Raw genomic sequence first — 26,863 nt, forward strand, 5'->3', positions numbered from 1 at the left:
TTTTGGGGCCCAAACTCGCGTAGGATTTCTCCTGGGCCAGGGAAACGGCGCTCGCAGGCAGCGGGAAGGAGAAGGATCCTCCTGGAATCCAGGTGCACCTAGGGCATCTTTGCTTTCCTCCTGACCTGGCCAGGAGCTGAGCATGTGCTCCAGTGTGTCTGGAGGGGTTTTTCCTGGGGTGACATTGGCAGTGGTTGTGTTTTAGGCAGGAAGTTTGGCTTTCTCGCACGGTTCTCCTGGGATTCTTTGGGCTAGTTGGGGTGAGGCTTTCCTTGGGAAATCCTCCAAGCATTCCCTGAGGGCAGCTGGCCTTTCCTCACCTTGTGCCAGGTGTGAGGGGAGCATGCTGGAAATGCTCCTTGGGGTGGGCAAGGCGGTGTCTCCTCTGCAAGGTGATGGCTCCAGGTTCTCATCCCATCGCTCTCCTGTTCTCCACGGGCGGTTCCTGAGCTGTGGGGCTGATTCCACTTGGCAGCCCCTTTTCCCTCCACTCAGTGTCTCATATTTGGGATCGTTTTCCACGTGGAGCTCTGACCACCTGGGACTTCACATTGAGCAAACCTGGTCTGGTGGAGGATGTTGGAGGAAGGTTTGGAACGGGATGATCTTTACGGTCCCTTCCGACACAAACCATTTCATGATTAGGGAGTTGTGCTGTTTCCAGGCTAAACCTCCACCCTGAAATCATGTCCAGACCTTGCTTTATTTTGCACATTTCCACTGGAGCTGGCTGGGCTTGTTTAAGGGTGACACAGCACCGGAGAAGTGGGATAATCCCGGCTGTGGTGGGAGGCGAGGAGCTCAGGCAGGCGCTGCTGCCGGGGTTTGATTGGCAGCGAGTGCTGGGCTGAGCTCAAATATTGCTGCCTTTTTAAAAGGCATAATTACGTGATTCAATCTATATGTTTGATGTTCCTAATAATCCATTAGAGCAGGATGTAAAGAGGGGATGCTTCCCAGGAACACGCCGAGGCAACAGAATAGGGGCTCTTTGTGTGAGCCAGCAGCTTGTTAGGCAATAAGTGCTGCAAGCACACATTTGCAGGGCTGGTTTCCCTCAGAAGAGCTCGGTGGTTTGATGGCTTCATCATTTTGTTTGTGACTCTCTGTCACTCGGATTTCTCGAGGCTTGGAAGATGCCAAGTGTGGATTTGTGATCCCACCAGAGTCACGAGGTGGGAGGCAAAGGTGTATGCTGAGATTTCTGCCACTCCTCAGGGGAAGGGATGAGAGGAAACGGCCTCAACCTGCACCAAGAGGGTCAGATTAAATATTAGATTTTTTTTTTTTTTTTTTTTTTTTTCTTCCTTCTCTGAAGGAATGGTCAGCACTGGAATGAGTTGCCCAGGGAGGTGAAGTCACCATGGAAGTGTTCAGGACATTGGATGTGGCACTTGGGGATGTGGTTTAGCGGTGCTGGGCTGGTTGGACTGGATGGTCCTGAAGGTCTCTTCTAGCCCGGATGGTTCTGTGATTCCGTGTTAACCAAGCCACAGGGACTTGCCAAGAGGAGCAGCCCCGCTGCCAGTAGGGTCCTTGACTTGGTGGCACTGAGGTCTTTTGTCACCTGCAGCTGCCTGGGGACCCTGCTGTGCTCTCCAAGCCTTGTCCCTCTCTCCAGTAAACACAAATATTTTATCCAGCAGGCAGAGTTGGTTTTCCAGCTGCTCCATTCCCTGTGGAGCTGCTGTTGGGGTCGGTGGTGGGATGGGTTTGGGGTGGTGCCAGCCCCTTCTCTGAGCCCCTCGCTGCAGGCTGGGGGTCCTGAGGGGGCTCCTGGCAGCCGTTTTCCCAAACTGCAGAGTTTAATAACCCCTGGTTCCCAAGAAAGGGACTGATTGGAGCTGTGCTTCCATGGACCAGCGTCTTCCTGAATCTTGTGGATTCCCAAAACCCAGTCCCATTGGTGCCAGCTCTGCCTGGAGCTTTTGGGGGAGCTTCTGATTGAATCCCCATCCTGTGCTGCCAAGGTGAGGCTTTCCCTCCCAGATGGAAGAGTTCCTGCTTCATTTTTGGGTTGTTTTGGAGTTTTTTTGGGCAGCAGCCTTGCTCAGGAGCTCTCCATCAAACACCACTCGTGGCTAAAACCCCATTCAGCAAACGTTAGTCCTGGGCTTTTTCCTGCAAGGCTTGAGAGTAGATGACAACTTCATGGACTCCATATATCCTGGGGAATTCCCTGCTACAGGTGAGGCCCACGTGCTGGGGGGAGCCCAAATTCCTGCCCACAGATGGATTGGAGTTGATGAATTGCCAACAGCATCCTGGGGAAAGCCTGGAGTAGCTCCTTGTGCCCTGAAAGTCGTCAGGGATTGTTGATACAAACCATAAAACTGAGTTTCTGTTTCTTCATCAGTGGAGGGGCCGAGGGACGTTGTGTGAGCACGAGCTCAGAAATGTGAGAATTTCATTGGCATCAACACCTGCCTGCAACTGCAGCAGCACTGAGCACACCTGGGAGCTGCAGGAACGCAGGGAAAGGGACGGGAGGGTGGGAATGGGATCTCAGTGGGGTTTGGGAGGAGTCCTGGGGCAGCAGTCCATCCTCCAGCCCTGCACTGGGTGAGGAGGCAGTGCTGGGGGGCATCCCCTGATGTCTCTGCCCTGCGGTTTTCCTGGGTTGCGGGAGCACCATTCCCTGGCTGACTTGTGGGGTGGGAGCTCTGGCTGCATCCTGGGGTGCTTGGATGGTGTCCATCAGCATTTTCCTGGATCTCTCAGCACTGCTGGGATGTGTCCCTTATCCAGAGGACTCCTGGGTCGCGTTTGCCCCCTTGATGATGTTCTGTACAGGGAATATTATCCTGGAATGGTTTGGCTTGGAAGGGATCTTAAAACTCATCCACTTCCAACCCCGAGACCTTCCACTGTCCCACGTGCTCCAACCTGGCCTTGGACACTTCCAGGGATGGGGCAGCCACAGCTTCTTTGGGAAACAGGGAATAATTCTCACTGCTGGGGATGCACGGAGGAGGTGCGGGAGCTTTGAGCACTGGGGGTGCATCAGCACGTTGGAAAACTGGAAATAAACAGGGAATGAAGGTGGAGCTGAGCCTTGCAAAGGATCCCAGACATATGGAATAAGTTACCAGGGAAGGTGGCTGGAGCAGAGAGTGTAAGTGAGTCTGAGACGTCTTGATTAGTTTCTGCAGGAAAGGATTGGAGAGTGGAGCGAAAAACCAGGGAAACAGGATTTAAAGCACATTACCACTTTAATTTAAAAGTGCCCAAAGCAAGGAAATTCAGATTTAAAGCTGCCAATCTCTCCCTGGCTGCTGCAGGTGTTGGGGCTGGGAGGACTCCGGGGTCTGTGTCCAGATGGGTCCTGGGGCCATGAGCCCAATCCCAGACCTCAGGTTTGTCCCAGGAATGAGATCCTTTAATAGCTACGTCCTGTAATAATTTTATTATTTATAAGAGAAACGTATTTTTATTTAATAATCTGCCCTTGACATCTTCCCTGTGTGATTCCCTTAAAACTTGCAGGATCTGGGATTTGGTCCCTCAGGAGGGGTTTTCTTCCCCCTCTTAGGCTCCCATTTTGGAGAGCCCTTCCCAGGAGTCGCTCCCTCTGCTCCTCCTTACGTCCTGCACGAGATCCTGAGGAGCACACGGGGAATTTAGGGAAACCCAAAAGCGTCTTTTCCACTTGGGATCTGTGGCTTGGCCGTCCCTCCCCTTGCTTTGCTTCCTGTAAACAAAATTTCTCTTTATTTTTCTTTCCCACTTCCCAGCTTTCCCTTTCTGACTGTCAGACTGACCCCTCTCTTCCCAAATCCAGGCTCAGCCTCTCTGAGCTGTTCAAGAACTTCCTCGGAAGTGGCTGCAGAACAGAGGAGTTGGGAGCATTTCTTGGCAGGCAGAGACTTAGAAAATAATTTCAGTCCTTTGCTGTTTCAAAGCTACACAAGAGATATTTTCCCCTTCTGCAGGAGGATAAAAGATCATTTAAAGTGACAGTTTTGGGGAAAAAATGGTGCAAAAAGATCTATAATAACCAATATTTTTTCCCCTGAAATTATCACCATTTTTTCCTGTGGCTTTGTCCATCTTTCTCAGAGATGTGTTTTCACAGAAAAAGGGATCAATTCCTTCCAGATTATTTATACACCACTTAATATTTAATATGTTTTTAAATGGTTTTGAATTTTCTTTGCTATTAAAAAAAAAAGTATTTCTTTTAACCCACTGCAGCAAATCCTTTTAGAACCTTGCGGTTCGTGTGAAACTCTTCGTGTTCCTTGTTTTGTTTTTGCTTGGAGCCTGTTAAAAGTGTCAGGACGTGGGTGGCATTTGAAAGGTTACTGGAAAGGGTGGGGCTGTGATTAGCTAAGAAGGGAGATGAACTTTCTGGCAAAAATAAGGAAGACTTTGAAGCAAACAGAATCTGGATGCCTGCAGTAAAATCGTGTTCGATGGAATCAAATAAAAGTTGGAATTCAGGCGATCCCGACGGCAGAATCCAGCGGATGTAGATGTCAGCTCGGTGACAAGCGTGCCCTGATCCTGGGCATTATGGCCCTGAAATGGAGAATAGTTATTCTAATTTGTTTTATTACATTAGCGTGGGTAGGAGGGAAGAAAGGGAGCTTTCTTCGCTGCCTTTCTCATTATTCCTCGGCGAGCTCGGCGGGGCCAGCTCCCGGCTCCCGCGCCGGGGCTTCATGGGAATTTTTGGAAAATGATGTCTGCAATGTTCTGACCTTTGCCGTCCCAGCTGCAGCCTCCTCCTCTCTGCAGGGATCCCACACTTGACTCCTTAGCAACCTCCTTTGTGCCTCTGATCTCTCTCCATTTGTCTGGTAATAGCCCTTGGCAGCGGGACTTGTTGTTCCTTGGTGGCTGGAAAAGGCAGGAGCCGCCAATGCCAAGGATTTTGCAGAATCCCTTTCACCCACTGCTCGCAGCGCTGCCTTCAAAGCCCCCCAGATGCTGCTGCGCTCCTGGTGGCTTCTCAAAGGGGCTTTTTGGGGGAGCTGAGCAGGGGAAACAGCAGCAAATAAAAGGAAGCAGAAGTCAACACCAGGGAATTCTCCTCCGGGGCTGCGGTTTCCGCCCGTGTGGGGCTTTGTGGTTGTGGTGGCTCTGGTTTGGCTGTGCTGGCCCAGCCTGGGCCTGTTCCAGCAGGATGTGCAGGTTCACCTGAGCTCCTGCAGGTGGGACCTGTCCTGGGGCCAGCTCGGAGCCCCTGTGTGCAGGAGGGGACCAGGCAGGTGGGGTTTGTTCACCTGGATCGTCGCAGAATCCTGGGGTGGTTTGGCTTGGAAGGGACCTCAATGGGCAGGGACACCTCCCACTATCCCAGGCTGCTCCAAGCTCTATCCAGCCTGGCCTTGGACACTTCCAGTGTTCTCAGGATGGTGTGGAAGTGCCAGGCTTGGAGCTGAACAGGGCAGGCTGTGGGCTTGGAAGGGATGGGTAAGGTCCGGAGCAAAGCAGAGTCAGCTGAGGAGCATAAATCTCTTTCCCTGGCTGAGGAATCGTGAAACATGGAATGGTTTGGGATGGAACAGACCTTAAAGAGCATCCAGTCCTACAGTCCCACCCCATCCATGGGCAGCGACACCTCCCGCTATCCCAGGTTGCTCCAAGCCCTGTCCAGCCTGACTTTGAACCCTTCCAGGGATGGAGCATCCTGTTCTTCCTCTTTTCATGGAAGAAGCATCAGGAATCTGAATTCAGTGAGGTTGGTGTGAACATCAGGTGCCACTCTGGTTCAGAGCTTTGCTTTGCTGCTGTCACAGCTGTAGCAGAAGCTGTGCCTGTGTCACCTGTTCCCTAAATGTGTGACATTCCCTAAAGAAAAGAAAACCCGAGATCCAGCTCATCCTTCCTGCACCACGGGCCTCGATCCGTCGGCAGGGTGGGAGATGTGGAAGGGCTGGAGTCCTGGAGCTCTGAGAGGTTTCAGACCCCCAGCAGAAGTTGGTCTCGTTGGATTCCTCGGATTTAGGTTCTTTGGGAGCCTCTTCCAGCCCTGCCCTGTTGGCCATAAATGATTTCATTTTTAGATTTCACCTTAGGAAGCCCCTTCCTCTCCCATGAACTGGGGTCTGAATTTGTTTCAGAACACCCTGGTGAAGGTTTGGCTCTCACGGAGATGCTGAAACCGCTTTTCCTGTGGGTAGCAGAGGTGGGGAGTGCTTGGATCTGGGATTTTCTCTGGAAGCGTTTCTTATTTATAGCACGAGCAAAATGAAAATGTAGGATTTAGATGAGGATTTTTGGGTGGGTTTTTGCCCATCTTTTGTACAGCAAAGACAGAGAAAGGTCTTTAAATTGCCTCTAAATTTATAACGTGGGTGCCCCGTTCCCCACCCTTGCCTCTGGAGCCGGGATCAATAGGGAATTTTGCAGACATAGCTTGAGTCACCAGGCTTTTGCTCAGCTTCCCGTGCTATTGGCCTGTCTGTACCATTTTTTTTTTCAGAATTAATTTTGGGCTGAAAAAGTCTCAAAGAAGTGCTTTGTTCCTCCTTGACACTCACTCCAGGGGGAAAAAAAAAAAAAAAGAGGAAAATAAAAAAGGAGAAAAAGGAAAAAAAAAAAAAAAAAACCGTGGAAAATCTGACATCTGCATTGTAGAGAAAAATCAATAGATAGGGAGGAATATAATTATCCCCCACTCCTGAAGGAATTTTTCAGATATTTTTTGGAACAGTGACTCATATGGGCTTAGGGCTTGAATGACATTTTAATTATTCCGGCTTTTTTTCGGTTTGAATCACCCGAGTACAGCAGCCTGGAAGGGGCACAGCCATCCCGGGAAGATGAGAGGGCAGGATTTGGTGCTGGAGCCGAGCTCTTCCCTCCCTTCAGGTGAGGGGCTGGATCCCCCCTGGATCCCCCCTGGATCCTGTTTGCTGGCATCCTGTAAATAAGGGAACTCTTCCTCTGCTTTGGGAATCTTTTATTCCATGTTCCAAGTGTAAAATCCTTGTGGAATTGTCTGATGGTGCATCTGGAGCTGGGGCTTGTGCCTGGGTGGGATTTTTTTGGGAATGGTGATCAGGGATGGTGGTGAGGGAGGAGAGGGAGCAAGGGCAGTGCTGTGGGGTTTGTTGGGATGTGGGCAGGTTTAATTAGAAGGGAGCAGCTAATTAGGAACTAATTGGGGTGAACACAGGGAGGAGAGAAAGGTCTGGAGAGAACCTCCCATTCCAGGGGGTTCGGACCCTCTGCCAGGGGTGGCAGGACCAGGAACTCTTCCCCGCTCCGTGTCCAGCTCAGTCCCAACATCAGGAGCTGGGAATGATCCAATCCAAGGAGCAGTGTCCAGACGTGCTCCTCTCCCTGCAAAAACCCAGTGGGAAAACAAGGACCCGTCCTTTTCTCCTCCTGGCTGTGATTTGGGAAGGCGAATCCCAGGATTCCGGGCAGATTCCGATTTCGGTGCCCTTAAACTGAGGAATGCTGAGCCTTTGGAGGAGTTTGCTCACCTCTCATCCCAGTTTCATGTTGTGCTCCCTGTGCCACCACTGGAATTTCTGCCATGATTTAAGGAAACTTACGGATTTAGGAAAGAAAAGCTGTGCCTAAACTTCCTCCCTGTGGCTTCATTCCCCCTGAAATCCCTTTTGTTGGACACTCTGGATGCCAAGGAAAGAGAGGGGGCGTGTGAGATGACTCTGTCAGGCAAGACTAGAATTGATTGAAGAGATGATTTGATTTCCATCCCCAAAATCCCTTGGATACCGGCTGGATTCAGGAATCTCCTCACATGAGAGAGAATTTATTAATCATAAACAGCCAGTTTTGGTTGGAGTTTTATAAGCCAGACAGCATGAAGGCAGCAGGATCCATTTTTGCTGGGAATTTGCTGGGAAATAGATTTTTTTTTTTTTTTTTTTTTTTTTTGGTCTGATTCCTCGTGGATCAGCTCAGGTGAATTTGTGGCCACGTTTCCTTGAGCACTGTAGGGAAATATCAGAGCTTGTGATGGTGCTGGAGTAAAATAGGGACTTATTTATCTCTTTATCTTCTTTCTCTCACCTGGCTCTATCTTATCTAGCAGAAAAATACGGTGGTGAAAGTCTCCCGTGGTGTATCCAGAGTTTGGGAAGTGCCCTTCGGGTGTGATCCCATGGATGCAGAGCAGGGCTGGTGGATGGAGTGTGTGGGGACAATGAAACGCAGGAATTCTATTATCCACCATTAAACTAAATTAAGAAACAAATACGGAATGTAATTTTCCTTGCCCTGTGAGAAATGCTGCTGGATTTAATGCCCCTTAATTTGGGGAGCCTGGAGTTTTCCACGTCCAAGCAGGTGCTGCATCTCCATCCTGCCCCGAGCTCCTGGGCTATGACCTGGAGGAAGCAAACCTGGCGGGGGAGGAGGAACTGAGCCCATATTTCATCCTGGAGCTTAATTCAATCCAGGGGCAACGTTTTCTGCTCCTCCTGCTGTAAATTCCTGTGACAAGGACCTCGAGTTCCTCCTTCCCAGGCCAGGAGCACTCATTATCCCAAGGAACCGGAGTGCCACGAGTGCCCGACCCCGGTGTCCCTGCAGCCACCAGCCCAGCAGTGGGAATTTAATAATCCAGGCTGGAGCCGGATTCAGAGAGAGACCACAGAGGTGAAAGGGCCTCTGCTGGTTCACTTGGCCACCTGTTTGGTTGCCTTGAGCTCAGATTGGATTCCTGAAAACTTCCCGGTTTCCGGGAGTCCCCTCGATGTGCAGAGCTGGTGTGGGGTGCCTGGTGCTCAGGGATCTTTTCCACCCTCAGCAATTCCAGGATTCTGTGATTCCTCCTTCTCCTTTCCTGCCTCTCCTCAGCAGAGCTGAAGCCCCAGGACAAGGGGATTTTCTGTGCTCCTTTGGCTCTTGTTCCTTGGTGCAAATCCTTGGGAAAACTGGAAAACTCAGGTGCCGGTGTGGGAGTGGAGTGGCCTCGAAGACAGCTCAGGGTAAAGCTGACTTTGAAACCCTTTAATGATGGGAGTGGGAGGTTTTTATGCTGCAAAACATCTTTGATACGAAGAGCTTTCAGTGACTTTCCTGTCTGAAAGCTTTCTAGTAAACAAAAAGGGATGAACTGCCTGAGTGAGTGGAAAATTGGGATTTTCAAAGCACTGCTTTTCCCTGATCCTTGTTTTAATTGGAGTTTTCATTATCCCTGCTGAATAATAGTGCTTGATAACAGCCCAGGGAAGGGAGAGGAGGGAAGGTCATCAAGATAACTGTCCTGTTTTAATATTGCAGCATTCCTGCCCAGAGCTTCCTCCTGTGGCCTGGCCCTGCCGGCGCTGGAGCTGCAGCACATCCTGGGAGATGCTATCACTGGGTCCTGTAATTTTGGAAAAGCTGGGAGGGCAGGACAGGCTGGAGTGGCTGGGGAGGGGAGGATGGAGCCATGGCTGTTGGCAGTAACGGTGTCTTGTCCCTGCCCCTCCTGCTCCAGAGGGATGAAGGGGAGAGTGCTGGGATGTGCTGAGTGAATCCCTGGAGATAAAACTGCTTTGCCATCCCAGAAATGCTGGCTGATATCACTTTGCATCCCTTTTCTACCAGTCGGGAGTTCATAAACTCTGCTCTGCCCTGTGCTCTCAGATGTCAGACAGACAGACATATACAGCTCTGGATACTGGATATTTCTGAGGTCTGGACAGTTTTGGAGGGTCTTTAATTGGAATTTTGAATTCCTTTTGAGCCCCAAACATGTTAAACTTTGTTCAATGCTGCAAGTGAAGATTTGTTTTAGCGTGAGCAGGGAGGCTGGAGCAGAGGAGCCACTGTGGTCTCTTCCAACCTGTTCCAATTCTCTTGGAATTTGGATGGAATTCATAATGCCCTAATGCTGGAATCTCCTCCTCTGAGCTCAGATTTTAGCACTGGGAGGTCACTGATCCCTTTCTGCTGCAAATGTAAGGAAGCCTCAGGATGCTCCCGGTGGAGCAGCAACGGTTCCCAAAACTCCCAGAAACTCCCGGTGTTTTTGTCCTGGAGAAAGCAGGACCATTATAATTAGGGCACTGTCAGAGGTAGGCAAATACCCCCTAATTGTATGCAGATGACAGAGCTGCTTCAACCTTTTGACTAGTGAAGCTTTCCTCAATTTGGGATATTGTGATCCTAATCAGGGACCTCTCCTGGACATCAAAGCAGGCCTTGATTGCACGGCTTCCTGCTCCAGCCCATCCCTGCCCAGGTGTCTTTCCTGCTCTGGCCGACTGATTCCTTTCTGCTCTTCATCACTGAGACAAAGAAATTTAATCCCGATATTGCTGCCAGCCCTGGAATGGACCCAGTGATTTGGAAATGTCCCCGTGTTGTTGCCCTGAAGTCCCGGTGCAGGGGATACCTGCTGGTCTCCCTGCCAACCTCTAACCTGAGGTGGGGCAGAGCTGTCAGCAGTGCAGCCATCTGTGCTTGGAGCTGGCAGCTTCCTTCCCCTGCTCCTCTTTTGTTTCTCTGATTACTTTGATTGCATCTCTGTGTCCAGCTCTGTGTCCCCGTCCCTGCTCTGTGTCCCCCTCCCAGCTCCGTGGCACTGCTTCCTTTTCCACAGGCAGCAGAGGTGGCTTTGCCCGAGGGAAGCAGGTGGGTTTGGATGTTAAAATTGTGAATCTTGCTGGGTTTTGTCTGTTATCCCTGGTTTTTCCTGTTGCTGCTTCCCAGGGATGCTGGGAGTGATGCCAGGAGCCCAGGGCTGCTCAGACCTGAGCAAAGGCTCAGGTGTGGCTGAGGCTTCTTCCTTGAAGGGGAATTTGGCATATTCCACAAGGATTTATGCCAGATTTTCACTAACCACGCAGTGGAATGAGTCACATCCATTATGTTCCCTTGGGAACAATGACTGGACCGAGGCTGTGGATGTGCCGTGGGTCTTGTTCAGCCTCTGCAGTTTAACCACAGAGTGTGGCATCTTGAGACACAAAATAAAGTAAAATAAAATATTTGTGACCATATTTTTGCCCTTTTTCCCCCCAGGGGCTGATTAAAATCCGAGGAGATCGCTGCTGGAGAGAGTTAACTTGCATGGATTATCACTACGAGGTGAGTGATGTGCACACAAAAACTCATTTCTCTTGTCTGCTTTTCTTTTGTAAAATAGTTTTCCCTTACCTCTCCTCTCCTGCCAGGCGAGCTCTCCGTGTTCTCCCTCTTGTTCCCAGCCTCTGGCAGTCAGGCCATGTCCATGTGCCAGCTGGGTGATGCTGGTTTGCCCAACCACAATCCCAGAAGTCCCATTTCTCTCCTTCCCTCCCATCCCCATCATGGATCCAGGAGCAAACCTGAGCCTCAGTGAGAACTTCCACTGCAAAACTGCTGCAGGGCAGGGACAGAAAGGAGCTTTCTGTGGTGTTGTCCCAGCTGACACTCCCAAAATGTGACAGAAACAGAGCATCCCTGTGCTCTCCAGCACGCAGAGAGATCGCTGGCGGTTCAGAACTCCGTGGGTTTATCTTTTTGGCATCTGTTGCAGTGATTATGTTGCATTCTGATTACGAACTGGGGGTTGTGTGCTGGCTCTGGGGCTCCTCTCCTCTCTGGTTACAGAGGCAAACTCGGCTCCCCCTCTCTCCTCACCTCTATTTTTGCGTTTGAGTTTTCTATCAATGGTACAAAGGAGAATGCTGCGTCCAGCGATGCTCTCGGGGTGAGGAGCTCTGCGTTGGTGAAGGGAATGGTCCTGAAGGAATATTTCCTTCCCTGGATTGACATCACAGCCACTGCCAGTGGCCCAGGCTGTTATAATGCCTCTGCTCTGGAATCCATGTCCATCAAGTATTTGGGAAGACAAATCTGATGGGGAGCGGCTGAGGGAGCTGGGAAAGGGGCTCAGCCTGGAGCAAAGGAGGCTCAGGGGGGACCCTGTGGCTCTGCACAACTCCCTGACAGGAGGGGGCAGCCGGGGGTTCCGGGCTCTGCTCCCAGGGAACAGGGACAGGCTGTGCCAGGGGAGGTTCAGGTTGGACATCAGGGAAAATTCCTTCCCTAAAAGGGTGTTCAGGCTTTGGAAGGGCTGCCCAGGGCAGAGGTGCAGCCCCCATCCCTGGAGGTGATCAAAATCCATGTGGATGTGGCACTTGAGGACATGGTTAGTGGTGAATGTGGTTGGTGTTGCTGTTGATGATCTTAAAGGGCTTTTTCAACTTTAACAATTCCATTACTTTATGAAATAGAATTTTGCAGGTCCTAAAAGCTCTGTTTGCCTTTTCAGCTTTAAATCTCCTTTTCCGTGTCACTGTCATTTACTTTTACTGGGCTTCCCCCCTTTAGTGTGGGGCTGTGCCTGTCCAAAAGCTGCAGCTCCCTTGGCTCTCACACAACACCGAGGATCCAACTTCATCCCGAGTAAAACTTGGGATGAAAGGACCCTGCAGTGCTGTCATTCCTAATCCTGAACATGGAGGTGGCTGCAGTAAATTATCCCAGTAAATTATCCAGTTTTGCTATCCAGGCACCTGGCAGCACTTGGGGAAAATCCAGCTCTGAGCCAGCCCCCAGCCGGCTCTGCCGCTGACCCCAGCCCACAACAATCAGTCCCAATAATCCCAGCTCTCCCAAATCAATCCCAGCATCAGGTCTGGAGCCCAGAGGGCTAATGAAGACCATTCCTGTCATATCCATAAGGATCCCTAGCCTGCACAGGCAGTTGGGACCGGGGCAGGGGGCAGATCTCGTTATCAATATCAATTATTTTAATCTGCACAAAAGAGGCTGTGAGAAAAGGAAAATGAAAGAGACCAAATTTTGTCCACCAGCAATAACAGCACAAAAATCCCAAAGGGCTGGGATTCACCTGCTGATTTCAGCCAGAGGGAGGGAGAAAAGGGGGAAGATGAAGGTACCTCTGTGAGGGAGGGAGGGAGCTGGGAATCTGCTCGTAATTAGGATGATAAAAGTGGGGACTGGAGCAGGTCAGGGATGGATTTGGGCCAGATGGAGTGTGCTGGGATGTATGTTGGCCACCCCAGCTCTCCTGCTCCAGCACAAGCTTCATCCAAGATCTACATGGGCTCCTGTGCCAAGAGAATTAATGGAAACACATGGCCTCCATCCTTGCCTGGACTATTTATTTGTAGTAGAACCTGCAGCTCTGCTCGTGGAAGAGAACATTTCCACTTTTGTCGGGAGTGGTGGATGGAATAGTGCAGTGGTGTTATGGTTAAATGGGTCCTTTTCCCTCCCTCTTTCCTTTCTGGGGTGTAGGGCCTTAATCCCAGCCTTTCTGGGGCTCTGCTCCTCACTGAGGGCTCTCTGGGTGATTGGAGAGGGGAGTGGCATGGTTGGCATGGGAGAGGGATTTTCCCACCAGCCTGACCCTCCTGCATCCCTGAGGAGCAGATGGGATGGAAATGTGGGAGAGAATTCAGGCTCTGCTGGAGGTGGAGAAGACTTTGCTGCAGCACCAGGCACAGCTTTGGCACAGGAAGCTGCCTGGGGTGAGGGTTGCTGGATTAATCGTGGCTGTGGGTGCCAGGAGTTCCAGACTCCAATCCCAGCTTGGCAAAGCACCACAAACAAGGATTTTAACCTCCTTCTCCGTGGATTTCTGTGCTATCCAGGCCAGGGGCTCCAAGGTGGGCGCGTGGTTTGCACCTGGAGTGTCTCTGGGTTGGGGTCCTGGAGCTTCGTGTGCTCCACGTCACCATGTCCACATGGACACACCTGGGTGGCACCTGGCAGGAGAAGCCCTGGAATCTGCCATGCATGGGTTTATTTATCCCTTTTTGGGGGTTGCTGTTGTTTCACTGTGGTTAGAGGGCTCTTTGCTGTGCAAGAAATCCCAGGAAAAGGGAGTTTTCCTCAGTGGAAGCTGTTCCTGATGCAGCTGATGCAGAGGGAAGCTGCTCTGGGTCTCGTGTCTGTTTGGCGTCAGGATTATTGGGATTTACCTGCTGTGGACACCAGGCTTGACCAATCCATGTGCAGGGATTGCAGGCTGGAGCTGGAATTCTGCTTCCACTGGAGCCTCTGGCATGGATCCCATGGTGTTCAGGGCATCCTGCCTGCCAGGGAAGGCAGAGGCAGCCTTGGATCTCTGCCTGTGCAAAGGGGAACGTGGCTGAGCATGTCACCCTGTCCCTGGCAGCTCCAGAGGGATCATTCCCAGAGCCCAACAGCTCCATCCCACAGCCAGTGTGGGAAGGTCTGTCTTGGAAGGTTTAGAGCCACTCCAGACCATTTCTGGAGCTTGCAGGACATCGCCCAGGTGGGCTGGAGCAGCTTTCCAACCCCTCTTAGCAGGTACCGGCTCTGAGCCAGGATTGGGATCCGGATGGGGGAGCACCTCCTGTTCCAAGCTTTATCTGGCCCCAGCTTGGCTGAGCCTGGGAGTGCAGCCTGGCTGGCACAGGCACAACATCCTAACGTGCTCCAAACAGAGCAAATCCCCTCGGGCAAGAGCCGGGCTGGAAAATCTCACCAGCCCTGCAGCTCCCAACCCTGCGGAGCTCCCTCTGCCCAGATGTCCTGGCACAGGGCAGCTGTGGTGGCGCAGGCACGACATGGACATTTCAGATCCCAGCCACTCCGGAAGGAGCCTTTGGATGCTGGTGGAGGTTTTGGCAGAGTAGTCCAGCTGATAATCAAAGGAGTTTGGGAATGGGAAAGTCCTCCATGGTCTTATCTCTCCCATCCCACCGTGTTCCACCAGGGGAGTGCTCCGGATGGGATCCAATCCAGTGATGCATTTTCCTAATGGCTGCCAAAGTGCTGCTGCTTTTTAATTCCAGACAGATATCTTGGAAAATTCAGCCACCAACTGGTGGGAACAGCTGTGGGAGCAGCTGCTGGGGCAGGAGCCCTGCTGGGCACCGAATCCATACTGGAGCTGCTGGACACGGCCACGGGTCCCTCCTGAGGGACCTCACTGACCTGTCCAAGGAAAGGAGGGACACCGAGGGGCTGGAGCAGGTCCAGGGAAGGGAACGGGGCTGGGGAAGGGGCTGGAGCACCGGGAGCTGCTGAGGGAGCTGGGAAAGGGGCTCAGCCTGGAGCAAAGGAGGCTCAGGGGGGACCTTGTGGCTCTGCACAAGTCCCTGACAGGAGGGGGCAGCCAGGGAGGTTGGGCTCTGCTCCCAGGGAACAGGGACAGGAGCAGAGGGAACGGCCTCAGGCTGTGCCAGGGGAGGCTCAGGTTGGATACTGGGAAAATCCCTTCCCTAAAAGGGTGTTCAGGCATTGGGAGGGGCTGCCCCGTGGTGGAGTCCCCATCCCTGGAAGTGTTGAAAAAACGTGTGGATGTGACACTTGAGGACATGGGGCAGTGGTGGCCGTGGTAGTGGTGCTGGGAGTGGTTGGACTTGATGCCCTTAAAGGTCTTTTCCAACCTTAATTGATTTTCTGAAGCAAAGGGATAAAGGGAAATCAAAACTAAATCACACTCCTGGAGCAACAAATCTCTGTCAGCGTTGGAAGTGAGATCCGGGATTTGCTGCCCTGCTCCGGAGTTACCTGGAGGAGCTCGGGATGGGTTGGTCACCACAAAGCAGCAAAGTTTGCAGGATTTTACTGAGCCAACCTCTGCTTCATCTGAGCCCCATTTTAGCTCCCAAAGTGTCGCTGCTGCTGAGAAGAGCTTTGGTCTGTCCCCAGCCCCTGCACAGCCACAATGCCACTCCTGATGGGGACAAATTGTCCCTAATTATTGTGGAACTGCTTTTCCCAAGCAGAGGCTGTTAGTCAGTGCTCCAGCCCCGGCCACAGCAGCTCCCCAGTTCCTGGAGAACCTCTGGAAGGAAGCACAATAGATTTTGTGCCTAATTAGGGCTTGCTGACTGATAGCTGTGCTGATAAGGGCGATAAGGAAGCTCAAACTGCTCCTTAACTGCCTCTTCATTCCTTTTCTCCCTTCTCTCCGCTGGATTAGACCTCGTTAAGCTTTTCATCCAGCTTTTTCCAGGCCATTATGAAACAAAAAGTAAATAATATTTAGCAATCTGTTCGGATGAATCAGAAAATGAGCTGCTTTTATGAGCCCGGATGGCTCAGGGTGGGCTTTGTTCCAACAGTTTGCATCGCTGGAAGGGAAAATGTTCCTAGCAGGGAAGCAGGTGCTCAGATTTCGTGCTGAAAATTCTAAAGTTGCAAATTCAGACGAGGGAAGTGGTGCTGAATTAAAGAGAAAACAGTAATTATTAAAGGAAGTTACCATGCAAATAATTTGGGGGATCTTTTCGTTGGTAACATTAATAATTATGCTATAAAATATTTACGGAGCGTCCTAAGTTTACAATCCTTGGACCTGTGCCAGGACCTCACCACCCTCACAGGGAAGGATTCCTTCCTGAATTTAATTAAATGCAGAATAATTTGTGTCTCTGCTCCTTCCTTCGTGCAGGGTGGGAACTTGGAGGGTTTTGCTGATGGATGTTGCTGGTTCCAGCTCAGGGCTGTGTCTGAGTCGGGCACATGCGAGGCTTGAAGGAGGGACAAGATGCAGCCTTGAGATGGGGAAATCTTCCAGATTTCCCCAAAACTCATTTGAAAAGTTTATGAAAGTCCAGCAGCCCTGGGTGAGCTGGACACGTCGCAGTGAGCTCAGGGCCACTTCCAAGAAGTGACCGTGGGATTGGCAACTTGAAACAGAAAAATTCACCCTCTGGAAGTTGTGTTTCCATGAAAATGGGACTGAAATGAGCTGTGCTCCATCTCTGCCCTCATGGGACAGCTCTCTGGAGAGGCCCAAGCTGCTGTTGATGAGTTCTGGGTAAGGAGAGCAAAGAGGGAACAAAATTCTGCCCATGGAGGGCTGTAAATGCAGTTTATTTTCATCTCCTGGTGCAAAAGCAAACGGCTCTTTGAGGCAAGGTGACTGATACCAAAGGAGGAACACATTTGGGCTCAGCTGCTTTAGTTTTTTCCTTCCCATTTGGTCCTAACTTTTGAGAATTGACCTTTTCAGAGGTGGAATTGCAAAACCACTTGTCTTTATTCCCACGTCTCAAAGGGCTGCTTGAGGGTTGGAAACTGAGGATTAGGGGCTCTCTGCTGGGTTTTGGGGAATTGCATGAGGCTGGAGGAAGGGCCGAGGGCTGAGCTGGCCTGGGATCAATGAAATAATGAGATCCATCATAGGGCAAGTGCTTGGAGCAATAACATTGGCAGATAAATGTCAGCAGGACATCAAAAGCTCATTATGCAGTATCTGGACTTTGTATGGGGCTCTGCAAGAAGGGCTTGGTCTCAGACAGCTTTCCAGATGAATCCCAGGTCTCTGACATGGATTCAAGGGATCTTTGAATGCAATTTGCTGGAATGGTTTGTTATTCCCAAGGCTGGGTTGGCTCTGCAGGTCTGAATGTGCCCATCACTTAAAAAAAGAGGGAGCAAACGCTTTAAAGCTGGGATTTGGGCTTGGCTTGGAGGATCTGCATTGCTGGGTTTGCACAGGTCAGGTTTGCTGGCAGAGATTCAGGGATATCACTTCCAGCTGAGCACTTCTGGGAAGGAGTGCTGGTTTCCCAGGATTTGGAAGTGCTGCAGACGAGCAGCGCTTTGGAAAATGAGGGCTGAGCTCTCGGAGCAGTGAATTCCCAGAAGTGTAACTGTCCTGGTGGAGTTACAGTTTTAGGAGACAGCATGATAAATATTGACAGTGATGCCCAGTTAGGCCAGGTTTAAAAAGTAGAAAGGAATTCCGGGGCTTGTGCCCTCAAAGGATGTGCCGGAAGAACGAGGGTGATTAATAACGCCGGGCCTGAGGCAGAACAAAAGCAGATTTATGCAGGGATGTGGTGGGGGATATTTTATTCCAAGCAGAGCAGGCAGGGAAGCAAGGCAAGCACTGGTGGGAGCAGGGCTTTGCTGTCAGTCAGGGCTGGAGCAGGAGTCTGGCTCGTGTTCCCAGAGCACCTAACGCGGCAGACATGTGGGAAGTGGAGGCCCAACACCTCAAAATCAGCATCAGTTTTGTGTCCAGGGGGACCAGGATCCTGGCAGGGAATTCAGGAGAAGGGGGCAGGAGTGTCTGGTCAGAGAATTATCAAAATAAAAGGTGGAGCTGCAAATCAGCATGAGAAAACAGCCCCAGCATCTTTGAATTCAGGAAGCCATGGCCTGCTGGAGGAAAGTGGATGGAGGGAGGTGCTGAGGGAGAAACTTCCCGAAGGAGAATCATGCAGGAACTTTTACAAGGGCTTGGACTGCCAGGACAAAGGGGAATGGCTTCCCACTGCCAGAGGGCAGGGATAGATGGGATATTGGGAAGGAATTCCTCCCTGCGAGGGTAGGGAGGCCCTGGCACAGGGTGCCCAGAGAAGCTGTGGCTGCCCCTGGATCCCTGGAAGTGTCCAAGGCCAGGCTGGACAGGGCTTGGAGCAGCCTGGGATAGTGGAAGGTGTCCCTGGCCATGGCAGGGGTGGCACTGGATGCGCTTTAAGGTCCCTTCCAACCCAATCCATTCCAGAATTCCATGTAAATTCTAACTTCCAATGACAATCCCTCCCAGACACGGCTTCCACAGGCAGTGGAGCACCGGGTTTGGAGCAGGATTTTATTTGTCTCTTGCTGCAGTTCCAACCTGCTTTTCTCTCTGTGATTCTTCACCATAAATGCTATCTCTATTTACCCAAAAACACCTTCTGGGATTCCCCCTTGGCCGAGCAGGTGGGTGGCACCTGCCACTTGTTGTGCCCCACTGGTTCCCTCAGCTTTCCATGATTCCATCAATACCAAACCAAACCAGGACAAACCAGCGAAGGTTTTGTGGAGATTCCCCCCCGGGGAACTTTGTGTGGTGAGGGTTTGGGGTGTGGGAGGGGGATCAGCAGCAGAGCTGTCAGTCACACGCCGGGCCTGCATTGGGAATATGCCAATCCCCTTTCCAGCAGTAACACAATTCCTCTTCCTGGATTCTTTGCTGTTTTTCTTACGGATTTGTTTTAAGCCTGGTGAAAGCTTCCTGTACACCTATTGGATTTCATCTCTTCGTTACACTCTCCCAGTGTTCCCAGCTCATTTACAGACCACCCAGGACCCTCCTCACTTCCCTTAAATATTCCCTTTTCCTCCCCCCTCCAGCCTTTTGGTCTTTTTCAATCCTAATCAGATGAATCCTTACAACAGCCACTCCACCAGCTCTCTGTGCTCTGCCCCGGCACGTGGCTCTGGTCCTCCCTGGGCTCCTCCAGGGGCAGGAATGTTGGATCCCATCACATCCCTCTGCCTCGCAGGGCTGTGGGGAATAATGCACCGCTCCTGGAACATGCAGGGCCCAGGAGGTTTGGCAGCTTGCAAGATAACAGAGGCAAGGCTCTGGTAGTTATTTAAATTATGGATTTATGAGCCAGTTAATGGGGTGTTTTAAGAAATGTGCAAAGAGAAGGAAGATGACAAATTTTGATGCTTTCTGGAAGACAGAAATGGGAGGGGGAAATGGCAGAAGATGATTTTCCAGTCTTTAGAAGTAACATGGAATGGTTTGGGTTGGAAGGGACCTTAAAGCCCATCCAGTTCCAACCCCAACACCTTCCACTATCCCAGGTTGCTCCAAGCCCCATCCAACCTGGGCTTGGGCACTTCCAGGGATCCAGGGACAGCCACAGCTTCTCTGGGAATCTCTTCCAGGGCCTCCCCACCCTCACAGGGAGGAGTTTTTTACCAGGTCTGTTTTTCTTGCTTTAAGTAAGAGGAAGGCCCAGGGGCCTCCCGGGATGTTCCTACAAAGGTGTCTCAGTCCACAACCTCCAGTTTGGGGCCTCGAGGCCTCCAGACCTTGCGCAGAGCCCTCATCCCGATGTATCCACACCCAGAATCTCCCAATGGTCAGAACTAATCCCCATGGCCATAAATAGATTCATTTCTTCTCATCCTTCCTGGCACTTAGGGACATTAAATAGTCTCTTTCCTGGTGTCCTCCTTAGCAGGTGCAGTTTAGGGAGAGTCATTTTTCCCATCCATTCCCACCTTTCTCAGCATTTGTAGGGAATTTACCCTCATTCCGGGTCCCTTGCCTCAGTTCTGCTGGAGAAGCTGCATGCCCGGTGGTGGATGGGGGTTCACAGCTCTCCTCCTCCGGTCTCTTACTGGGATTTTCTTCTGGGAATAAACGTAATAACCCATCCCAGTTCTCTGGTTAACATTCCTGGCACAGCATGCCCGGAGAAGCTGTGGCTGCCCCTGGATGCCTGGAAGTGTCCCAGGCCAGGTTGGATGGGGCTGGGAGCAGCCTGGGACAGTGGAAGGTGTCTCTGCCCATGGCAGGGGTGGAAGTGGATGGGCTTTAAGGCCCTTCCAACCCAAACCATTCCAGGATCCCACGATAATATTTTTTGTCATGCACCAAAGGTTTTAAGCTCAGCTTGAGTTTTTATTCCCCCAGAATAAAACAGGGTCTGGCCAGGAGAAGAGCCCACGACGGGCAGAACCTCATAGAAATAGTGGAGCCTTCCCTTTATTTGCATAGCTCCAATTTCCAGTTAATTTATGCCATTTCCATGGAATTCCCTGTGGTTTTAAGCTTCCCGTGTTGGACATACATTGATTTGAAGTGCAGCCCTCAGGTTGTGTCACCTCAGTGATCAGGGGCCGATGGCCTGAGCCAATTCCCAGGCACATTTCCCTCCTTCCCAGAGTTCGGGAAGAATTCCGCATGTTTTTCCAAGTTTTTTGTGTCTTCTGAGTACTCCAGTGCTCACAGCAAGCCCTTGTAGCTCTGGAAAAAGAAGAATCCAGGGTTAGGGGGGTGCATGAATGAGTTAATTTGAAGTCTCTGCCGTGGTGTTTTGCTCCAAAGTCGTGTGCGCCAAACTGACCTTTAATCTTGGAATATAAATCACTTTCCAGTCCTATTATTTCTAAAATCCTACAGGCTTGCAAATGCACAAAAGAAGCCTTTGTCTCTTATTAATTTAATTTATAGGTTAAAGTTTCAAATCAGTGGCAAGCACAAGCTGATTTACTGTGCACTGCAGGAATTGCTGTTCTGGGAAGCGCAGCATTTGCTCCACTGCCTCGAAACGGGGATGTGTAATTAGGAGCTTCTGTAATTAAATGTAATGTAAGATAATTTGCTTATCATTTTTGGAATGCATTCTCCAGAAAAGCTGGGAGGAGAACTCAGTATGGATTAGCTCTTTCAACCTGAAAAACTCCCCAGATCAGTAAAATCATGTGTGGAACTGTCCCATCATCTCCTGTGTGATGTCATTTGTGTTGCAACAAAACCCAGCCACTTTTGGGATAAAATTCCCATAAAAGCAGGAGGAAGCCTTTTCCCACCAGTTTAAAACAGGACACTCTTTCCTATTTTTTTTTTCATTTGAAATGTTTAATTTTTATTTACTTTGAAGCTACAAAATTCCCACGCGGAGTCAGATATGAGACATTGGTTTCTCTTCCCAGCCTTAGGAGCGTTCCCATTTTCAGACCCATTTCTTCCACTTCCTGGGATTTCTAATTAAGGAATTTTGTAACCAAGTTTTCTAGTCTGCCTCCAAATAGCTTAACACAAAGAAATAAAACTTCTTCCTAACCCTGCTGTCATTCCCCATTCCAGGGGAAAAGCTTTGACTCCTCCAGGCTCTCTCTCCAGAGGCTTTTCCCTCTTGACCAATTTACACGGAAAACAGGGATTGTGACTCGCTGCCCTTGCCAAGATCGTGGAAATATCTGTATTAAAACCGGCATTTCTCTTCCTCCTATCCACAAATTCACTGATCTGAGTTTTCCAAGGATCACATTCTTCCTGTTCCCTCTCAGTCTTGGTGGCTGAAAGGGCTTTTCTTGCCTCAGCATTAATCAGGACATGTGACAGGACTGAGCTGGATCGTGTCCAATTAGCCCGGGACAAGATTGAATTTCCCACTGTCATGTTGGATCTGTTTGACTGTAACACAGGCTGGGCAGTGTCTGCAATCAACCCATGGATTTAGGGATTCTGGGATGAGGTGAGGGAGTGCCCACCCTTCCCCGGAGCTGGGCCTGGGCTGTGCTGGGGTTTCCCATCAGCTGCTGAGGGCATAAAATCAAAGCTTGGTGGGACAAGCAAGGAGAAGGATTTCTTATCCTGGAGCCAATGAGTTCCATGAACTCCCCTTCCCTAAGAAAGGAGAGCTCCTGGAGTCCTGCTGCTGGTTCCGCTCTTCTCCCAGTGCAGTATTCCACACCGCCGGTGAGTTGGGACCAAAATCCCTTTTCCACCCCTCTTTTTCCCTCAGGAATATTTCTACTTTTATAACTTGAGGGTGTCAGGCCATCCCTGCTCATGCAGAGGAGCATGTGAGGAGTCCTCAACCAGCAACTGCTGGAGCCCCTTCAGGTCCTGGAAGGCCACAATGAGGTCACCCCAAAGCTTCTCTTCCCCAGGCTGAACAATCCCAGCTCTCCCAGCAGAGCTGCTCCATCCTTCCGATCATTCTGGGGCCTCCTCTGGACTCTCTCCAGCAGCTCCATGTCCTTCCTGTGCAGGTGGGGTCTCACCTGAGTGGGGCAGAGGGGCAGAATTCCTTCCCTCATCCCTGTCACCTGCCGGAGGAGCAGGAGTGTGCCCTTGGAGGTGGCTCTGCTCCACGTGGGATCTGTCAGGGTTGGTAAATCCTTAAGGCAGGAGCTGCAATGAACAGTTTGCAAGCGGCCCACAATGGAAATCTGCTGGAATGTGTTATCCTTGGCCCCGAGGAGAAGAGGGGAATATTTTAATTCGAGGAGTTAACTGCAATTTTAGCAGCCTGTGAGAGCTTGGCAGGTGATGTGAGACCCTGTCCTGCTCTGATCTCAGCTGAAGGACTGGGAACACCGGCATAGATGTGGGAATCAACCAGCAGCAGGAACGGGCTGGGAATGTTTCTGGGCTCTTTCTGTCCCTCATTAATGATTTTTAGTGCAGCTGCCACACTTTTAAGTTGCTGAAAATCATCATAAAGGGTTTTTCCAGCAGCTCCAGCAGGAGTTCCCCATGGGCAGGGAGCAGGGTGGATCCTGAGGCCTCCAGGCAGCTCCAAGTGCCTCCTCCCTTCCCTCTCCCTCAGCAGTTGTGTTGGTAAACAGAGCTGATGGACATTTCCCTCCCTTTGAACATTGAACCTGAACTATCCCAGTGCACAAGGATTGACAGGAGGGAGCGGGAGCCAAGGAGAGCTCCGGGAACTCTTTGCTGTGCCGGGAGAAGTGGAAGGATAATTTGGGCACATTTATCAAAGGGGGGGTCCCAAAGCCGGTCAAACCTGACTTTCCTAATTAAACTTTGGATTTATGACGCAGAAAGGAACTGGATTTGGAACCTGCTGAGATTAAAGTTCATGTGCTGGTGCACCCCATGGGCAGGGACACCTTCCACTATCCCAGGGTGCTCCAAGCCCCGTCCAGCCTGGCCTTGGACACTTCCAGGGATCCAGGGGCAGCCAGAGCTTCTCTGGGAATCTCTGCAAAGGCCTCACCACCCCGGATTCCTTCCCAACATCCCATCTATCCCTGCCCTCTGGCAGTTTAAACCCATTTATCCATGGCTTTGCCCTGTTCAGTGTCTGTATTTGTATCCTGTAGGAATTTTTGGGTCTCACTCTCCTTCCAAGCTGGAATAACTGACGAGTGGCCCAGCACGAGGAGTGGGACCCTCCGTGGTCCCAGGGGAGCAGGGTTTTCCTTCATTCCTGGCTCAGCACCATCTCCTGTTTTATCTGCCGGGGATGAATCCAGGTTTCCTGTCCTGTGTTCATGCCAGGCTGCAGCCTCTCCCTCCCAGAGCACTTTTTTGGGCAGGAATACAGGATTTTAGCAGCATTGCCTTGACATCACACATGGAATGGGTTTAAATGCCAGTTTGGATGTTCCTAACGTCTCCTGGATGTCTGATGTTTCCTCCCCTCCAGGATTTTATCTGTCACCCATACAGGAGCTGTTGGGGCTGGGGGTTTCTGGGAGGGCCCTCTGGAATTCCTGGCTGTTCCTCCGGCATGTTGGTTCAATTTACATCATGGACTGAAGGAAGAGTTCCCTTTAGGATAGGATAGGTTAGGTTACCCACTCTCCTCCATGGAAGAACAAAGAGCTGCCTGTTACATGGATAAGCACTGGAAGGTGATGCTGCAGATGGGGATTTTGGGATGTATTTTGGGATGTATTTCACATTTTAGGGGCATGAAAAGCAGTGAGAACCTTGCAGTGGAACAGGACACAAACAGTCCTTAAACGGTGGAAATACAGGAATAAATGGGATGATAAAGCCCAGGGATCTGGCTGCAGTGCTGTTTGTAGCTTCAGGAAGGCTGGATCCTGCTGGCTGAGGGGGCAGTGGGGTCAGGGGGTCACTGTTGCCCTCGGGCTGTGTCAGGGCCCATGAGCAGCTCTGCCCTGCTCCAGAGGGTGCCTGGATTCCTCCACCTCCATGGAATCTCTCACTGCTGAGCTTGATTCACATCTTTGTACCAATCTGGGATTTTTTGGTGCTGCTGGTTAAAGGTGATAGCCAAAACGGTGAAATTCCTTTGGGTTTTTAATTAAAATTTAATCATTTAGCCAGATCCTCATGGGGAACATTAAGTTTGCCTTTCCCTGCGTTGTCCCAGGTGCTCCTTGGCACATTCAGGAGCCTTTTATTGCATTTTTGGCCCCATCCCCTCCAATGATGGAGCCAATCCCTGTGGTTTTTGTGGCAGGAGAGCCCTTTGTAGGGTGTGCTGTGACATTCCCGGAGTAAACCCCTATAAATCCATACACTCATGTATTTCCCTGGAGATTTTTAGTCCACCTCCTCCTTTAGGGCCTTCTGGAGATTGCAGGCAGGAATTTTTATCCTGGAATAGTGGATGAAATGATGAAGTTTGTTTCTCCTGCTGTTACAGAAGAGCTACCTTTGATCCCAAAGAACAGAGAATTGATTTCTTTAGATCTCCTCCTTCTCCTCTTACTCTGATCCTTCCTTCACCCATGGATCTCGTTGCCACTTTCCAAGTCCTGGTTCCCTGAAGATGATTCCCACTTTCCCAGCTGGCAGATCTGAGCCCAGCGTGCCCGAGGTGATGCCAGACCTTGGGCTTCTGTCCTGCAGTTTGTCCCATGGCTTGGGAATGGGGGGTAAGGACCATCAAATCCTAGGAGTGGGGTTTGGCTGTGGAACCAGGAGCTTCCACAATGCTTGATGCGGTCATGAGTTCGTGCTGGGAAGGTGCCAGCCCGTGGGAATATGGGATTTTTAGCCAAATATTTGACTTTCAGCAAAAATTTGCTCTCCTGAAAGCATCTTGGGAAGAATTCCTTGCCAGGAATTTTGATGCTGAGTGTGCCATGGGTGTGTCAGGGTTACAGGTGTCAGTGGGCAGTAATTAACTCACCATTTAATATTCCACATTTTTAATGGTTTCATGGCTTTGGAGAGCCCAAAACCATTAAAAACTAAAAACCATCCAGAGCTCCTGGATTCCTGATTTCTGTTGTTGTAACCCATTAGGAAAACTTGCTCTGGGATTTGCTTTACCTGTTGAAATAATTTATTATAAAAGATATTAAGAGCTTTGTCTTGTTTCGTTTCCAGATTTCATGGGATAAATCACATCCATGTTCCAGGACCATGGATGTGTGTCTGTGACAGCAGCTGGTTTTGATAAACTCCAAAATGTCCCTCTCGAGTAAATGAAACACAAATTTCACCCAGCAATTACACATCGGCCTTTCCATTCCCTTCCCTCCAAGCTCGAATTTGATTTTATTGCCTGAGATGTAGCAGAAATTTAATACTTTATCTCCTTCTGAGCCATCCCTCTTGGGCTCAGCATTCCTTTGGCTGGATTTGGGGTTCCAAGCACAGCTGATGTTTTGCCAAATTGAAGTAGTTCCATGCCCAAGTTTTGGGGATGGCTTAAACTTTTGAAGTTTGCCCAGAAATGTGCTTTATGCTGAGTTGTGTGGCAGGAAAGGTCTCTCCGTTTTCATTTTTCATTTAAATCAGCCTTTGGAGAGCCCAAAACCATCAGGAGTTACTCCTCTCCCCAAATTCTGGGTCAGGCCTGCAGCAGGATCTGCTCATTCCATAGGGATCCAAGGCTTATCTCTATGGAAAGAAAGGAATTCCAAGGCAGCTTGTTGTTCTCAGCTCCACAGTGGAGATGGGATATTCCCACCTTCCCAGTGACAGGAATTCCATCTGTAATAAACACTTCCATATGGGAGAGTTGCAATAGTCCAGGATAGGATTTTTATGGATGTTGGTGCGCAAAGGCTTGGGACTGTGGGGTTGAAACCAGATCGGTGCTGCTGGAGAAGGAAAACCTGGCACACAGGTGGGAGGGGAATGGGGTTAGAAGGGGTGTGGGATGGCTGAAACCCAGGGAATGCTGGGGTGCCACGGAGCTGATGTCACAGGAAGCGTGGTGGGGCGAGGATGTTGATGTGGGATGAGGATGAGGAGCTGGAGGAACCAGGAATTTCAGCTCCTGCTGGCACCGCTTTCATGGCTTTGGCACCGTGTGTCCATGAGGGAGAGGAAGCTGGGAAGGCGTTGATGCTGTTGGAGCCTGCAGCAGCAGCCCCATGAGCTCCCTCCTGGATGGGATCATGGCTTGATCCCAGAGATCCGACTGCTTTTGTAGGGCCCCTGGCTTAGGCTGTCTCTAGGAGAGCCATCCAGAGCTTCCCACAGTGCTGGAGCATCCCAAACCCTCCCTCTGGAGCAAGGGAAGGCCTCTGCTGGCTTGTTTTGTCGAGCTAAACCAATGATTTGAGGAAGAACAGGCACTTCTGAGTTTTCTTGGAGGCTTCACGTTGGGCTTCTCCTTGGAAAGAGCTCCTGGGTTGCAGAAGTTCAGTTGTGAGAGACAGGCCCTGCTCTGAGGCCTGCCAAACCATGAATATATTTCATGTTCTCCAACATGGTTGATCCTGGTCTTTTAGGCACCATTTCATGGAATTCTCCCCTGGATGTTAAAGCTGTGGAGACAAACTCTTGGCTTTAGGGTTTGCTTCCAGCCCGGGTGCG

General features: G+C 50.7%; 1 protein-coding gene across 1 annotated transcript in view; it reads left to right on the forward strand.

Moving 5' to 3' along the window:
* LMF1 (lipase maturation factor 1) overlaps positions 1–26,863 on the forward strand; it is a 144,238-nt gene that overhangs the window by 47,088 nt on the left and 70,287 nt on the right. Inside the window, exon 5 of the mRNA XM_042036866.1 lies at positions 10,936–11,001. Coding sequence (XP_041892800.1) covers positions 10,936–11,001 — 66 coding nt within the window. The remainder of the gene's footprint in view (positions 1–10,935; positions 11,002–26,863) is intronic.

Source organism: Corvus kubaryi, unplaced genomic scaffold, assembly GCF_017639235.1.
Source record: "Corvus kubaryi isolate FWS band 111438036 unplaced genomic scaffold, C.kubaryi_AGA036_p1.0 37387, whole genome shotgun sequence".
NCBI classification, from domain to species: domain Eukaryota; kingdom Metazoa; phylum Chordata; class Aves; order Passeriformes; family Corvidae; genus Corvus; species Corvus kubaryi.